This window comes from Schistocerca serialis, chromosome 7 (genome assembly GCF_023864345.2).
Source record: "Schistocerca serialis cubense isolate TAMUIC-IGC-003099 chromosome 7, iqSchSeri2.2, whole genome shotgun sequence".
Classification (NCBI taxonomy): domain Eukaryota; kingdom Metazoa; phylum Arthropoda; class Insecta; order Orthoptera; family Acrididae; genus Schistocerca; species Schistocerca serialis.
The window spans coordinates 169,965,796-169,979,324 of record NC_064644.1 but is presented as its reverse complement, the minus strand read 5'-3'; the positions used below and the strand labels follow the sequence as shown (position 1 = coordinate 169,979,324).

The 13,529-nt window shown below is 44.3% G+C and overlaps 1 protein-coding gene across 1 annotated transcript in view; it reads right to left on the bottom strand.

Moving 5' to 3' along the window:
- LOC126412367 (leucine-rich repeat-containing protein 38-like) overlaps window positions 1-12,774 on the bottom strand; it is a 44,509-nt gene extending 31,735 nt beyond the window's left edge. Inside the window, exon 1 of the mRNA XM_050081934.1 lies at window positions 12,728-12,774. Within this exon, the coding sequence (XP_049937891.1) occupies window positions 12,728-12,766 (39 nt within the window). The 5' untranslated portion in view covers window positions 12,767-12,774. The remainder of the gene's footprint in view (window positions 1-12,727) is intronic.
- Between the last annotated feature and the right edge of the window lie 755 nt (window positions 12,775-13,529).

Genomic DNA, 13,529 nt, shown 5'->3' with positions numbered 1-13,529 from the left:
GGCATGCGGGAGGCCTGGTGGACGTACCGCCGAATTGCTCAACACGTGGGGCGTGAGGTCTCCACAGTACATCGATGTTGTCGCCAGTGGTCGGCGGAAGGTGCACGTACCCGTCGACCTGGGACCGGACCGCAGCGACGCACGGATGCACGCCAAGACCGTAGGATCCTACGCAGTGCCGTAGGGGACCGCACCGCCACTTCCCAGCAAATTAGGGACACTGTTGCTCCTGGGGTATCGGCGAGGACCATTCGCAACCGTCTCCATGAAGCTGGGCTACGGTCCCGCACACCGTTAGGCCGTCTTCCGCTCACGCCCCAACATCGTGCAGCCCGCCTCCAGTGGTGTCGCGACAGGCGTGAATGGAGGGACGAATGGAGACGTGTCGTCTTCAGCGATGAGAGTCGCTTCTGCCTTGGTGCCAATGATGGTCGTATGCGTGTTTGGCGCCGTGCAGGTGAGCGCCACAATCAGGACTGCATACGACCGAGGCACACAGGGCCAACACCCGGCATCATGGTGTGGGGAGCGATCTCCGGATCTGTCCCCCATTGAGCATGTTTGGGACTGGATGAAGCGTCGTCTCACGCGGTCAGCACGTCCAGCACGAACGCTGGTCCAACTGAGGCGCCAGGTGGAAATGGCATGGCAAGCCGTTCCACAGGACTACATCCAGTATCTCTACGATCGTCTCCATGGGAGAATAGCAGCCTGCATTGCTGCGAAAGGTGGATATACACTGTACTAGTGCCGACATTGTGCATGCTCTGTTGCCTGTGTCTATGTGCCTGTGGTTCTGTCAGTGTGATCATGTGATGTATCTGACCCCAGGAATGTGTCAATAAAGTTTCCCCTTCCTGGGACAATGAATTCACGGTGTTCTTATTTCAATTTGCAGGAGTGTATTATACAAGTAACTGAAGACTAGGTTGCAAGTGCTAATCTGAGATGTAAGGTTTGGCACAGGCGAGGAACGCGTGGCGGGTCGCATCAAGCCAGTCAGAAGACTGATCAGAGAAAAAAAGTTGTCGATGTTTACTTACATCTTATATTACATATTGCCGTATACTAACTTATATTTTCCTTCATCGTTTCCAAACACAAATTTGGAAATTACTTCCTGGGGCGCTTTTGATTTATAGATAGATCAGCGACTGGATTCAAGACTTCCTTGCACAGAGAACTCAACACGTCTTTCTTAAAGGAACAAAATCGACAGGTGTAAAAGTAATTTTACGAATGGCCCGGTGAGCCGGCCAGTCTGTGGATGGTTTTTAGACGGTTTTCCATCTGCCACGGCGAATGTGGGCTGGTTCCCCTTATTCCGCCTCAGCTCCACTATGTCGGCGATTGCTGCGCAAACAAGTTCTCCACGTACGCGTACACCACCATTGCTCTACCACGCAAACATAGGGGTTACACTCATCTGCTGTGAGACGTTCCCTGGGGGGAGGGGGGGGGGGAGGGGGGTCCATAGTCCACCGAAGGCCGAACCGCACAATAACCCTGGGTTCGGTGTGGGGCGGCTGAGGGGTGAAGTGGACTGCGGTAGTCGTCGACCACTGCGGCTGCGGCGAGGACGGAGCCTCTCCGTCGTTTCTAGGTCCCCGGTTAACATACAACATACAACAATTTTAGGAGTATACCAAGGAAATGCGAAAGAATTGTTACCGTTCACAATGTACAGTGTACAAATAACCTTATAGGTCGCGCAACCATAGCTAAAAAAAACGTGTACATAATGTAAAGGGCAATCAAGCAGTTTAATTCGGAGATGGTAAAATACGACGCTGTGGTCGGCGACGTCTATATAACACAACAAGTGTCTGGTGCAGTTGTTAGATCGGTTACTGCTGCTATAGTGGCTGGTCATCATGATTTAAGTGAGCTTTGACGTGGTGTTATAGTCGGCGCACGAGCGATGAAGTGGGGATTTTCCCGTTCGACCATTACACGAGTGTACCGTGAATATCAGGAATCCGGCAAACATCAAATCCCCGACATCGCTGTGGCCGGAAAAAGATCCTGCAAGAAAAAAATCACTATGCAAGAACGTGACCAACGACGACTGAATCTAATCGTTCAACGTGACAGAAGTGGAACTCTTCCGCAAATTGCTGCAGATTTCAATGCTGGGCCACCAACAAGTGTCAGTGTGCGAACCATTCAACGAAACACAATCGATATGGGCTTTCGGAGCCGCAGGCTCATTCGTGTACCCTTGATGACTGCACGACACAAAGCTTTATTCTTTGCCTGGGCCCATCAACTCCGACATTGGACTGTCGATGACTGGAAACATGTTGCCTGGTCGGGCTAGTCTCGTTTCAACTTGTATCGAGCGGATAGACGTGTACGATTATGGAGACAATCTTATTAATCCATGGATCCTGCATGTTAGCAGGGGACTGTTCAAGCTCCTTGAGGCTCTGTAATGGAGTGGGGCTTGTGCAGTTGGAGTGATATGGGACCCCTGATACGTCTAGATACGATTCCGACAGATGACATGTACGTAAGCATCCTGTCTAATCACCTGCATCCATTCATCTCCATTGAGCAGTCCAACGGACATGGCAATACCAGCAGGAGAATACGACACCACACACGTCCCGAGTAGCTACAAAGTTGGTCCAGGAACGCTCTTCTGAGTTTAAACGCTTCCGCATGCCACCCAACTTCCAAAACTTGAACATTATTGACCATATCTGGGCTGCCTTGCAACGTACTGTTCAGAAGAGATTTCCACCCATTCGTACTCTTACAGATTTATGGACAGCCCTGTAGGATTCGTGGTGTCAGTTCCCTCCAGCAGTATTTCAGACGTTAGTCGAGTTCATGCCACGTCGTGCTGCGGCACTTCTGCGTGGTCGCGGGGGCCCTACACGGTATTAGGCAGGTGTACGTTTCTTTGGCTCTTCACTGTATACTGGCAGTCGTCAAATAGAAGTGCAGGTTACAGCGCTAGCTACACACTGAATACTGTGAAGTCAAGCACGCGCCACCCCATCGCGGGTTGAAGATTGCGACATCTAGCAGTAGAAACCAAATTAAAAGGACACGCAGACTGGACCCTGGAAATCGCAGTAACAAAATGTATCTCAGTGTTAAATAACAATCCAGTACAAGAGGCAGAAAATATTACCCGTTTCACGTATGAGAAGTAAGATACACTTAAAATTACTTACAGCTGAGGAAGCTGATCTACCTGGTTAGAGCCATAACCAGATAACACAGCCCGACTGAAGTTCTAGTCCTTGATGCCCAAGTGTATTAAACTAATAAAAATGTGAAATATATAGTGTGTTTTGTTGTGACTTGAGACAACCAAACATCTGGAAAACGACGCACCGTACAAAAAATATGTTCTAGGTGAAAAGTTAATATAAGTAAAGTGGGCGTTGTTTGTGCTACAATCTGCCACCTCGTAACCACCATAATACCCCATTTTTACTGCATGTTCGGGCTCTGCGCCAAAAAATACATACAGTTTACTCACACTATTGTTTTCCGTTCGTGGTAGATGGCGCTGTAACCGACAAATATGAAATGTATCTGTTTTTTGCAATTAATAAACGGCTCTACTTTTCATTTACGATGTAAATGTGAACCCGTGCCAGAACAGGCTCCAGAGATGAGTGGTGCCGAGGCAATGGGGTGTTCCGCGTGCGTGGAGAGTGAGCGATGGGGCGAGCGAGAGAGTGTTTTACACGATAGGTGTGTATCCATGGTAGGTGCGTCCGTCAATATCAATTCATAGACATATTACTACTCGACCACGATATTACCACATTTGGCCTCCCTTGGCAGTCATCGGAAATATGCGGGGACGTTACAGTAAACGAGTACGGTGGTGACTAAGGAAAACGCATTGCGCTCTGAATACTTTCAGGACACTTGTGCACCAACTATCAAGAGGTTTAGCACATGTCCTCGTAAGGTATCACGATAGCAGCTTGCGATTGGCTGACCGAAGCGTCCTCAGCCCCAGACGCAATAATATAGTGATCGACTAATACCTTATTACAATGGTTGTGGTTTGTATCTCACAGGCAGCCGCGTAGAAACCAGCGCGAGAGTTATGGCGGTTGGCTGGAAACAAACACCGAAATCAGTCACCCCGGTGGCAGGATTCGGGGGCGGCCACCGAAATCAAGTATTCCAATGGTTTGAAGACGCACCAAGATCAACACCGCAGGAAACAGAAAGCTACGTTACCATCCAAGAAGCTTATTTTCCAGCAATGTCTAGCCATATTATTTGTACTATATAATCACATTTGCAACATTCAAGAAATGTTTCAACATTAATAGCAACCGTCATACTACAAAGGCTAACATTTACATCCTCAATGAAATGTAGGATCAAATACGTCGGTTCTTAAAAAATGGCTCTGAGCACTATGGGACTTAACTTCTGAGGTCATCAGTCCCCTAGATTTTAGAACTACTTAAACCTAACTAACCTAAGGACATCACACACATCCATGCCCGAGGCAGGATTCGAACCTGCGACCGTAGCGGTCGCGCGGTTCCGGACTGAAGCGCCTAGGACCGCTCGGTCACCCCGGCCGGCGTCGGTTCTTAATTGCAAAAAAAGGCACACTTGATATTTGTCGACTACATCGCCATCTACCACGAACGAAAAACAATAGTTTGAGCAAACCGTACGAATTTTTGGCGTAGAATGCGAATATGCAATAAGAATGGGTAGGGGGGAGGGAGGGGGCGGGGAGAATCGATTTGAAAATAGGAAACGAACCTCCCAGGCGGGAGGGGTGGTTGGGAGTTGGCCAGTTGCAGCACAAACGATGCCCACTTTACTTGTGTTAACGTGTGACTAGAACATCGTTTTCGCACGATGCTTCATTTTCGAGATATCCAGTTGTCTCGAGTTGAAATAAACACCCTGTGCATATAAATGATCTAGTAGAAAGTGTCGGAAACTCCATAACGCTGTTCGCAAATTTTGCGGTTGTCTGCGAGAAGGCAGCTCACCAGAAGGCTGTAGCGATATGCAAAAGGACATGAAGAGGGCTGATTAGCTCTGGCAGTTGTCCCTTAACGCAGATAAACGTAATATAATGCACATGTATAAGAGAAGGAGTCCTCTGTTGTACAATTACACCATTGATCTCAAATTTCTGGAGACAGTATCTCCCGTAAAATATCTAGGAGTAACCATACGGAGCGACCTCAACTGGAATGACCACTAAAACAAACATCAGGAAAGGTATATGCTAGAGTGAGACCCATGGAAAGAATGTTAAGGAAATGTAACTCATCCACGAAGAAGGTGGCTTATAAGGTGCTTATCCGACCTATCCTTGAGTATTTCTCATCTCTCTGGGACCCCTACCAGGTAGGACTAACAGTAGAGATAGAGAAGCCCCAACCAAGAGCAGTGTGTTTCGTCACAGGGTCCTTTACCTGCGTGAAAGCGTTACAAGGCGCTCGGCAAACTCCACACGTGGGCGCTACAAGAGGGGCAATGTGCGCCATGGATTGGTTTAGGCCTACTATTGAAATTCCGAGAAAAGAATGTCCCGGGAGGAGTCGGCCAACGTATTACTTTCCCCCACATGCGTCTCGCAAAATGACCTCGACGAGAATATTCGAGAAATTAAGTCTAATACTGAGGTTTGATTCTCCTCAAGCGCTATTCGCGAATGGAACAAGAAAGGTGGGGGAGGGGGGGGGGGAGATCAGATAGTGGCACCAGAAGTACCCTCCGCCATACACCGTCAGGTGGCTTGCAGAATACTGATGTAGCTGTAGATATAGGCAACAAAACAAAACAATTGTCGTACACTAGAACAGACGCGCAGAGATTCCTTCAGATTATTAACTACCATGAAATGTCAGAAACCTGAACAGTCTCATGAAATTGTGATATGTCGGTTATTTACCATGATCACGTAAGATCTATGGGCAATGCCTTCGGAAAAAATAGTCTGGAGACTGTTACATTTTAAACGTGCAACTATCGTACGACAGGGTTTTTATTTCATTTTATGTTATTTTCTGTAATACTCGAACTTCACTGCAAGTACTTGCTGGAACGTATATTGTACTTTGACCGCAGTTGACTTTATAAGATAAAAATGTTTTATCACTGCTCGACATTCGTTTTTATCAGTTTTTTTTATAGAGCGCGTGACACACATCACTTAAGATAAAGACCAACAAAGAAATTTGCGTCGGATCAGTTTCAAGAAAACTTGGCAAGGTAATTACGCTTCCCAACGCTCATCAACGCAATTTCGTAGAAATTTTTTTTCCGGTGATTTATTTGTTGCTGCACTTCTTCAAGTAATTCAATCCACAGAACGGACTTAAACCACCGGTACCATGTATAAATTAATGCAAACTAAATTTATCAATCTGTCTTCGTACGTTTTGCGTGTGGTATTCAGAGAAGATTTTTCTTTAGTTGTGGTTAATGTCCCACCAGCTTTATGTCACAAGGAGCGAATCATTTATTCCGGAATTCTCCCAGCAAGCATTGGCACAGAGTGGTTTATCGAAGCCACAGAAAAGTGTGTCAGCGACACCAAAGCAAAACGACGAGTATCTGTGTACCGACCTTTACAGACCCAACGATTATTTCAGTTAATAAATATAACGTTAATTAGTTATAGGGAGAAAGTTCCTGGAGAACGATATTTCTGTATAGTACGACGTGGTTTCCTTAAATATGCTGCTAAATTTTTCTCTAATAGGCGGCGCCGTAGCAGTCCTATAGCATGTACCCATATTATAAAGTAGTTACAGTGACGGGAATGAGAAGTGTTACTCCAGGAACACCTTGACCGAACGCCAGCAAACTCATGATTCAGTATCTCCATGCCCAAACTAAACTTTCATTCTTATGCGAGGCTATTTTCAGTATAGATTAAAAGCCCTTCCTATAGCCGAAGAACTAGGTGAGTACGTGGTACGTGTTCGTGGAGACAGAAAAAAAATGGTTTTATTTTATGGCAAAATTCGGTGTTACTTTTTGCCAGATTCGGTGTTATTTTTTGCCAAATTCGTTGTTACGTTTTTGCCCAATTCAATGTTGTTTGTCAAATCTGATGTTGTTTTTCGTCAGATTCTGTGTTTTCTGCTAAATTCCGTGTTGTTTTTGCTACTTCCGATGCTATTTTCAGTGTCACATCAAAGTTCGTTACGCGGGAAATGAACATCAGTTTGAGATTATACACGAACCTCAGCCTTAAGAAAATTAGAAGCGGAAATTCAGTTTAATACTCAGTAACTATAAGTTACGAATATTAGTAAACTCTTTTATATGACAAAATTACAAATTTCACGAAATCCCGTAAAAATCACCGATTTTGCGTTATTTCGCTTAAAACCGTTACTTTCGTGTTACCGTTTTTGAGAAATTTTCCTTTCTCTAGCTACAAGGGTGAGTCTAACCTATTAGATCTTCTCAGGTGGATATCGCAATACAGCATTTCCAGACCACGTGCAAGTGCAGCTTATTGCCATCTTTTGGACTTCGGGAAATGTCGAATTATTGTTATGCGGCACATGGGAGCTTCAGGTCGACGTATCACACAGACAGTTGGAGTGTGTATAACTGTGTGACCAAAAGAGTACTCATGGGAAAGAACACAGCAGGAAAATCTTAAGGTCGTTTGGCTGGCGCTGACGAATTGACAGATGGCAATGGCTGAAATCTGGGCAAAAGTTACAGGCGGAATGTCACCACGCACCACTGGTGGCAGATTACTGGCAGCTGATTTGAGATTTCTAGTTGGCAGGCGTGTTTTACCATCGGGACCATAGCATAGACAAAAGAAACATGGGTGGTGTAGAGTCAGAATCAACTGTGACATTGAGTGGTGTCTTATCGGTAGACGTCATGGGCAAAGGTCACTTGAAACAATGATTCTCGATACCGGTACTTCCCCAACTCCTGGAATCATGGAGTGAGAAGCTACTGAAAACAACAGCAGTATTGGTATAGAAACTGCTGAAGCGTGGTTGAGTGATCTCCAGTGTGTAGCAAGAAAGGTGGACCCTTTTGTCGCACCCTCCGTGAATAGGGTACAAAATGGCAAATTTTAGCAGGACAATGCAAGACCCGACATTGCAGTTCACACCACGTACGCCTTAAGAAATGTATGGATCTTTCACTTTCCCTTATTTATGACCTACAGAACATGTCTGGGACGCGATGGGTAGACGTATACTTCCTTAGCCTCTAATCAAACATGACAAAAAATTCCTCAAACTGACATTCTGAGTCCATTTCCTTCTACGCCACAACGAATACATCAGTGTATTGGTGGTCTCGGGGGCCACACCTCGCACTTAACTGACACATTTTGCAAACGATTCTAGCATTATAATAAACCCCACTAGAGAGAAAGTCACAGAAGACATTGTTAATGATGTTTTTCAAAATATTATTAATTGGTTCTCTGAAAATGAACACCGCCTTAATTTTGAAAAAGAAAACGCACTATATACAGTTCTGTACAACAAAAAATTATACCAACAGTATTGATGTAGCCCATGAACAGGAGTCAGTAAATTCAGTAGAATGGTCCAAATTTTTGGGTGTACTTATTGGTGAAATTTGAACAAAGAGAAGTTTTGGAATTCTGTGGTACGCTTCTATGGAACCAAACTGCTGAGGTCATCGGTCCCTAGGTTTACACACTACTTAATCTAACCTAAACTAACTTACTCCAAGGACAACACACGCACCCATGCCCGAGGGAGGATTCGAACTGGGCGAGCCACGCGAACCGTGACAAGGTGTCCCAGACCGCGGCTACTCCACTTGGCGCTGGTCTTGGAAACAGACGAATTAACGTTATGGCATATTTCCGCCCAATAATATATTACTGAATAATTTTCTGGGATAAGTCACCACTTAGAAAGAAGGTACAAATTGCACAAAAGCGAGCAGTGAGAATAATATGAAGTGTTCAAATAGCTCTGAGCACTATGGGACTTAACTACTGAGGTCATCAGTGCCTAGAACTTAGAACTATTTAAACCTAACTGACCTAAGGACATCACACACATCCTTGCCCGAGGCGGGATTCGAACCTACGACCGTAGCGGTGGCGCGGTTCCAGACTGTAGCGCCTAGAACCGCTCGGCAACCCCGGCTGGCAATATGTAGTGTTCACCCGAGGCATTAATGCAGATACCTCTTCCTAGAGTTATATATTTTAAGTGCGTCGTCGCAATAAATATATTCGCTAATGAAATTCGTCATAAGTAACCCAGCACAACACTAGAGGAAAAAAATAACCTCTATTCACCATTACTAAAGCTCCATTGGCCCAGAAAGGAGTTCAATATACAGCAACAAAACTTTTTTATCATTTCCCCAGGAACACAACGTGTCTGACAGGTAGCAAAGCTAGTTATAAATGTAACCTACAAACCCTTTTTCCTGGTCTACGCCTTCTATTCTACGAACGAATTTATACATACTAGTTTTAAATGAAACCCACAAATCCTTTTTCCTGGTCTAAGCCTTCTATTCTACGAACGAATTTCTATATAAAAATTGATAGCCTATAAAAAGATTCCTTTCTGTATGTGAGACTGTAAAATAATGTCTTAATTAATGTTAACGTTATCCATGTATACATACCTTGTAAACTGACTAGTTCCACATTTCGAAAGAAGAATCGTCCAAATGAACTATGGAACATGTAACTAATTACGTATGGAGGTTGACATCAGTTCGGAATAGAATAAAAATTTAATCATTTCATACTTGCTGTGTGATGAACATTTCCACAAAATAAGATGAATATAGAACTATTGCTGTATGGTGTAAAATTTTCTCTCGATGTGTTTTGAAAAGGTTGAGCAATGATACTTTGGTGCTACGTGACTTTCCGTCGTAGTGCACAGCGATATTAATCTTTCTGCAGTGAACACTTCTAGCTGGAGGTAGACGCTGAGCTTAAGTTCAATATGTGTACGTAATGAAACAAAGCGAGTTCGATGAAATTGTTCTTATAAGAACTTCAAACGTCTACCTCCAGTTTAGCGCAGGTGTAATTCAATACGGGTCATTAGAAATGTAGATGGACTCATGTCTCGTCCCTCGTTGGTAGCTGCTATGAATAGCTTTGGCAGTACATACAAAAAGCCAGAGACCCAAAAATCTGTCGTAATTGAGCACGAGTTCGCAGCTCGTGGTCGTGCGGTAGCGTTCTCGCTTCCCCCACCCGGGTTCCCGGGTTCGATTCCCGGCGGGGTCAGGGATTTTCTCGGCCTCGTGATGACTGGGTGTTGTGTGATGTCCTTAGGTTAGTTAGGTTTAAGTAGTTCTAAGTTCTAGGGGACTGATGACCATAGATGTTAAGTCCCATAGTGCTCAGAGCCATTTGAATTGAGCACGAGATAGAACAGGATAACAACGCGCAAGCTTCTGCACATGACAAATGTGATGCAATTGTATTTTCCAGACGGTAAACGACTTCATAGTAAACATTTACGCTGGGTGCAGTGCTCATCACATCTCCCTTTCCGTACAGAATGTGCTGCGATCGACAGTCAGTCACTTTTTCCCGCGTGAATAGCTCATGGTCAAGTGGCACCGGGAAGAAACAGGGGTAGATAGAGATGCCGTCCACCACCAGTGGCCTTGATGAAAGAAGGTATTTGCTTACGTGTGTGAGGAACACCAGCTCCACTCCTCTGCATATAGTACCGGGTCCGAAGGCTGTTCCCGTTAGCTGCTAGTCTCCACAGAGAAGAGATATGTATCTTTCGGTACTTTATGCGGAAACTACACCCAGCTACTTGCAGAAAGTTCGGAAATTTTGATTTTTTTCGTTGCTTCTACGGCTTTCCCAGATCTATGACGTTCTTGGAGAACGAAAATCTCCTCTATAAAAATCAACATGGATTCCGCAAACAGAGATGTTGGAAAACGCAGTTCGCTCTTTTCCTCCGTGAGATCCACAGCGCTGAAGACAATGGCGCTCCGGTTGATACCGTGTTCCTTCATTTCAGGAAGGCATTTGACACCGTCCCGTACTGCCGGTTAGAGAAAAAAGTACGAACTTATGGAGTATCACGCCATATTAACGACTGGTTGCAGGGCTCTCTTGCGGACGGAACTTAACAATTCGCACTTAACAGAAAAAAATCGACAGATGCAAAGGTAATTTTCGGATAACCCCAAGTAAGTGTGATAGGACCATTGGTGTTTACAATGCATATAAATGATCTAGTACAAAGCGTCGTAAGCTCCTTAAGATTGTTCGCAGATAATGCAGTAGTCTATAGGAAAGTAGCAACGGCAGAAGACGGTATAGATTTGTAGAATGACCTGCAGAGAATTGATGAATGGTGCAGTGTAGTAGTTGACCCTGAACGTGAATAAATACAACATGTCTCACATGCATAGGAAAAGAAAGCCACTACTGTACAGCTACAGTATTGATGACGAACTATCGGAAACAGTGTCTACCGTAAAATATCTGGGAGAAACTATCTAGAGCGACCTTAAATGGGATGAGCACATAAAACAAATAATAAGGAAAAGCAAACACCAGACTAAGATTCGTAGGAAGGACCTTAAGAAAATGTAAATCGTCCACGAAGGAAGCGGCTTACAGCGTGTTGTTCCATAGATTCTTGAGTACTCTTCATCCGTATGGGACCATTGCCAGGTAGGACTGACAGAAGACAGAGAGGGAATACCCAAGGAAGAGTGGCTCGTTTGGTCACGGGATCGTCTAGTCAGGGAGACAGCGTTAAAGAGATGCTTAATTAGCTCAAGTTTCGGATATTACAAGACAGGATTTGTGCGTTACGGAGATGTTTGCTATTGAAATTTCGAGAGAACCCTTTCCGGGAAGAATCGGGTGACACATTATTTCCTCCCACAGACGCCTTGCGAAGTGATCAGGACGAGAAAATTCGAGAAATTAGAGCTAATTACCGACGATTATTCTTCCCACGCACTATTTACAAGTATAACAGGAAGGGGTGTTAGTTAGTGGTACCAGAAGTAACCTCCGCCGTTATGTGGCTTGCAAAGTACGATATAGATGTGGAAAATACCGGATTTCACGTTTCACAATAATTGATGGATGGAATACCCAATAACAAAAAAAAAGTGTAGAATGCTGAAGGAGCTAGAAATATGAACACCCCAGTCAAGATCTGTCGAGCAGTTTCAACGTATAACGGTTGCTCCACATTGGCTAAGCATCAGGTGCTACATTTTCAGTTCATCTGCCGAAGACACCTGTAACTACTGACTTTAGCGGACTGCCAGAAGACCGGGCATCTTTTAAAGTTAATCCTGGAATACGACTGACGTCAGCTATCTGATTTGCTCTTTAATTAACCAAATCCTCAACTAAGCTATCAAAAATGGCTCTAAGCACTATGGGACTTAACATCTGAGGTCATCATTCCCCTAGACTTAGAATTAACCTAAGGACATTACGCACATACATGACCGAGGCAGGATTCGAACCTGCGACCGTAGCAGTAGCGCGGTTCCAGACTGAAGAACTCAACTATAGTCGAGATGTTAGAGATCGAGAGAAAGTATGACCGACAGAAGGCCTCTAAGCACAGAAGTCGAGATATTTCTTCTTCTTCTTCAGTGGTTGCAATTTATTGAGCACCACGTTTATTGTTTTATAAAAGCTCATACGACAGTTAGATAACGTCCACATATGACTGGCTAGTCTATAAGGGTAAAAAACAATCTTGTAGGAACTTACCATTTCCGTAGCTGAGGGGCTACCAAAATACATGTGCATACGAGAGGTTCCCGTACTAATCACGTAGCCTTGGAAAATGCCTTCACTTATAGGGTGCCTTATCGAGTAACAAGATAACACGAAAGTTATCTCAGCAATAGCGTTGATAATGTCTGCTTCTCCAACACTAAGGTGCTTCAAAGAAACGAGCAGGAAAAACCTATTTCAACCGTCGAAAAAACATTTTACGGGGAATATACTGTACATTGAGATTATTGCAAAATAATTATAAAGTCGTCCCAAGTAATAGTAAACGGACAGCCTTAATTTTCTGATATATTTACGTATTTAGGAAGAGATGCATAACGCGCAAAATACGATTCGTATTGTATCTCAGTTTAAGTGCTCTTTCTAGCACCGAATCTTACCACGGCAACTTGGAAAGAAGTTCGTTGCTGAAAGAAATTTCTTTTCAAAAAGTAACTTGCTAGACTACTACTTACAAACGTGGCGAGATTCCAGTATTTGTATCGACGTTTCAGAATAATTTTGTGTAACGAAATGATTTGACGATTTGTACTGGAAATGTACAAACATCTGTGGACCTGAGTCCGTGGGGGTGCCGTGCAATTGCAGATTAGAGACAGTTTTCTCTTAGAAGTAACCTCTAACACGTGCTCAGTAGACCCTGGAATGATTTCGGGGAAATACAGTCAGCGTATATCGGAGATAGTGCGATGTTACTTCTGGCTTCTGAAGATCTGGTTTTGCTGTTTATAACGGTGTTCGGAACAATAATATTCAAAAGTACAGAGACCGCATA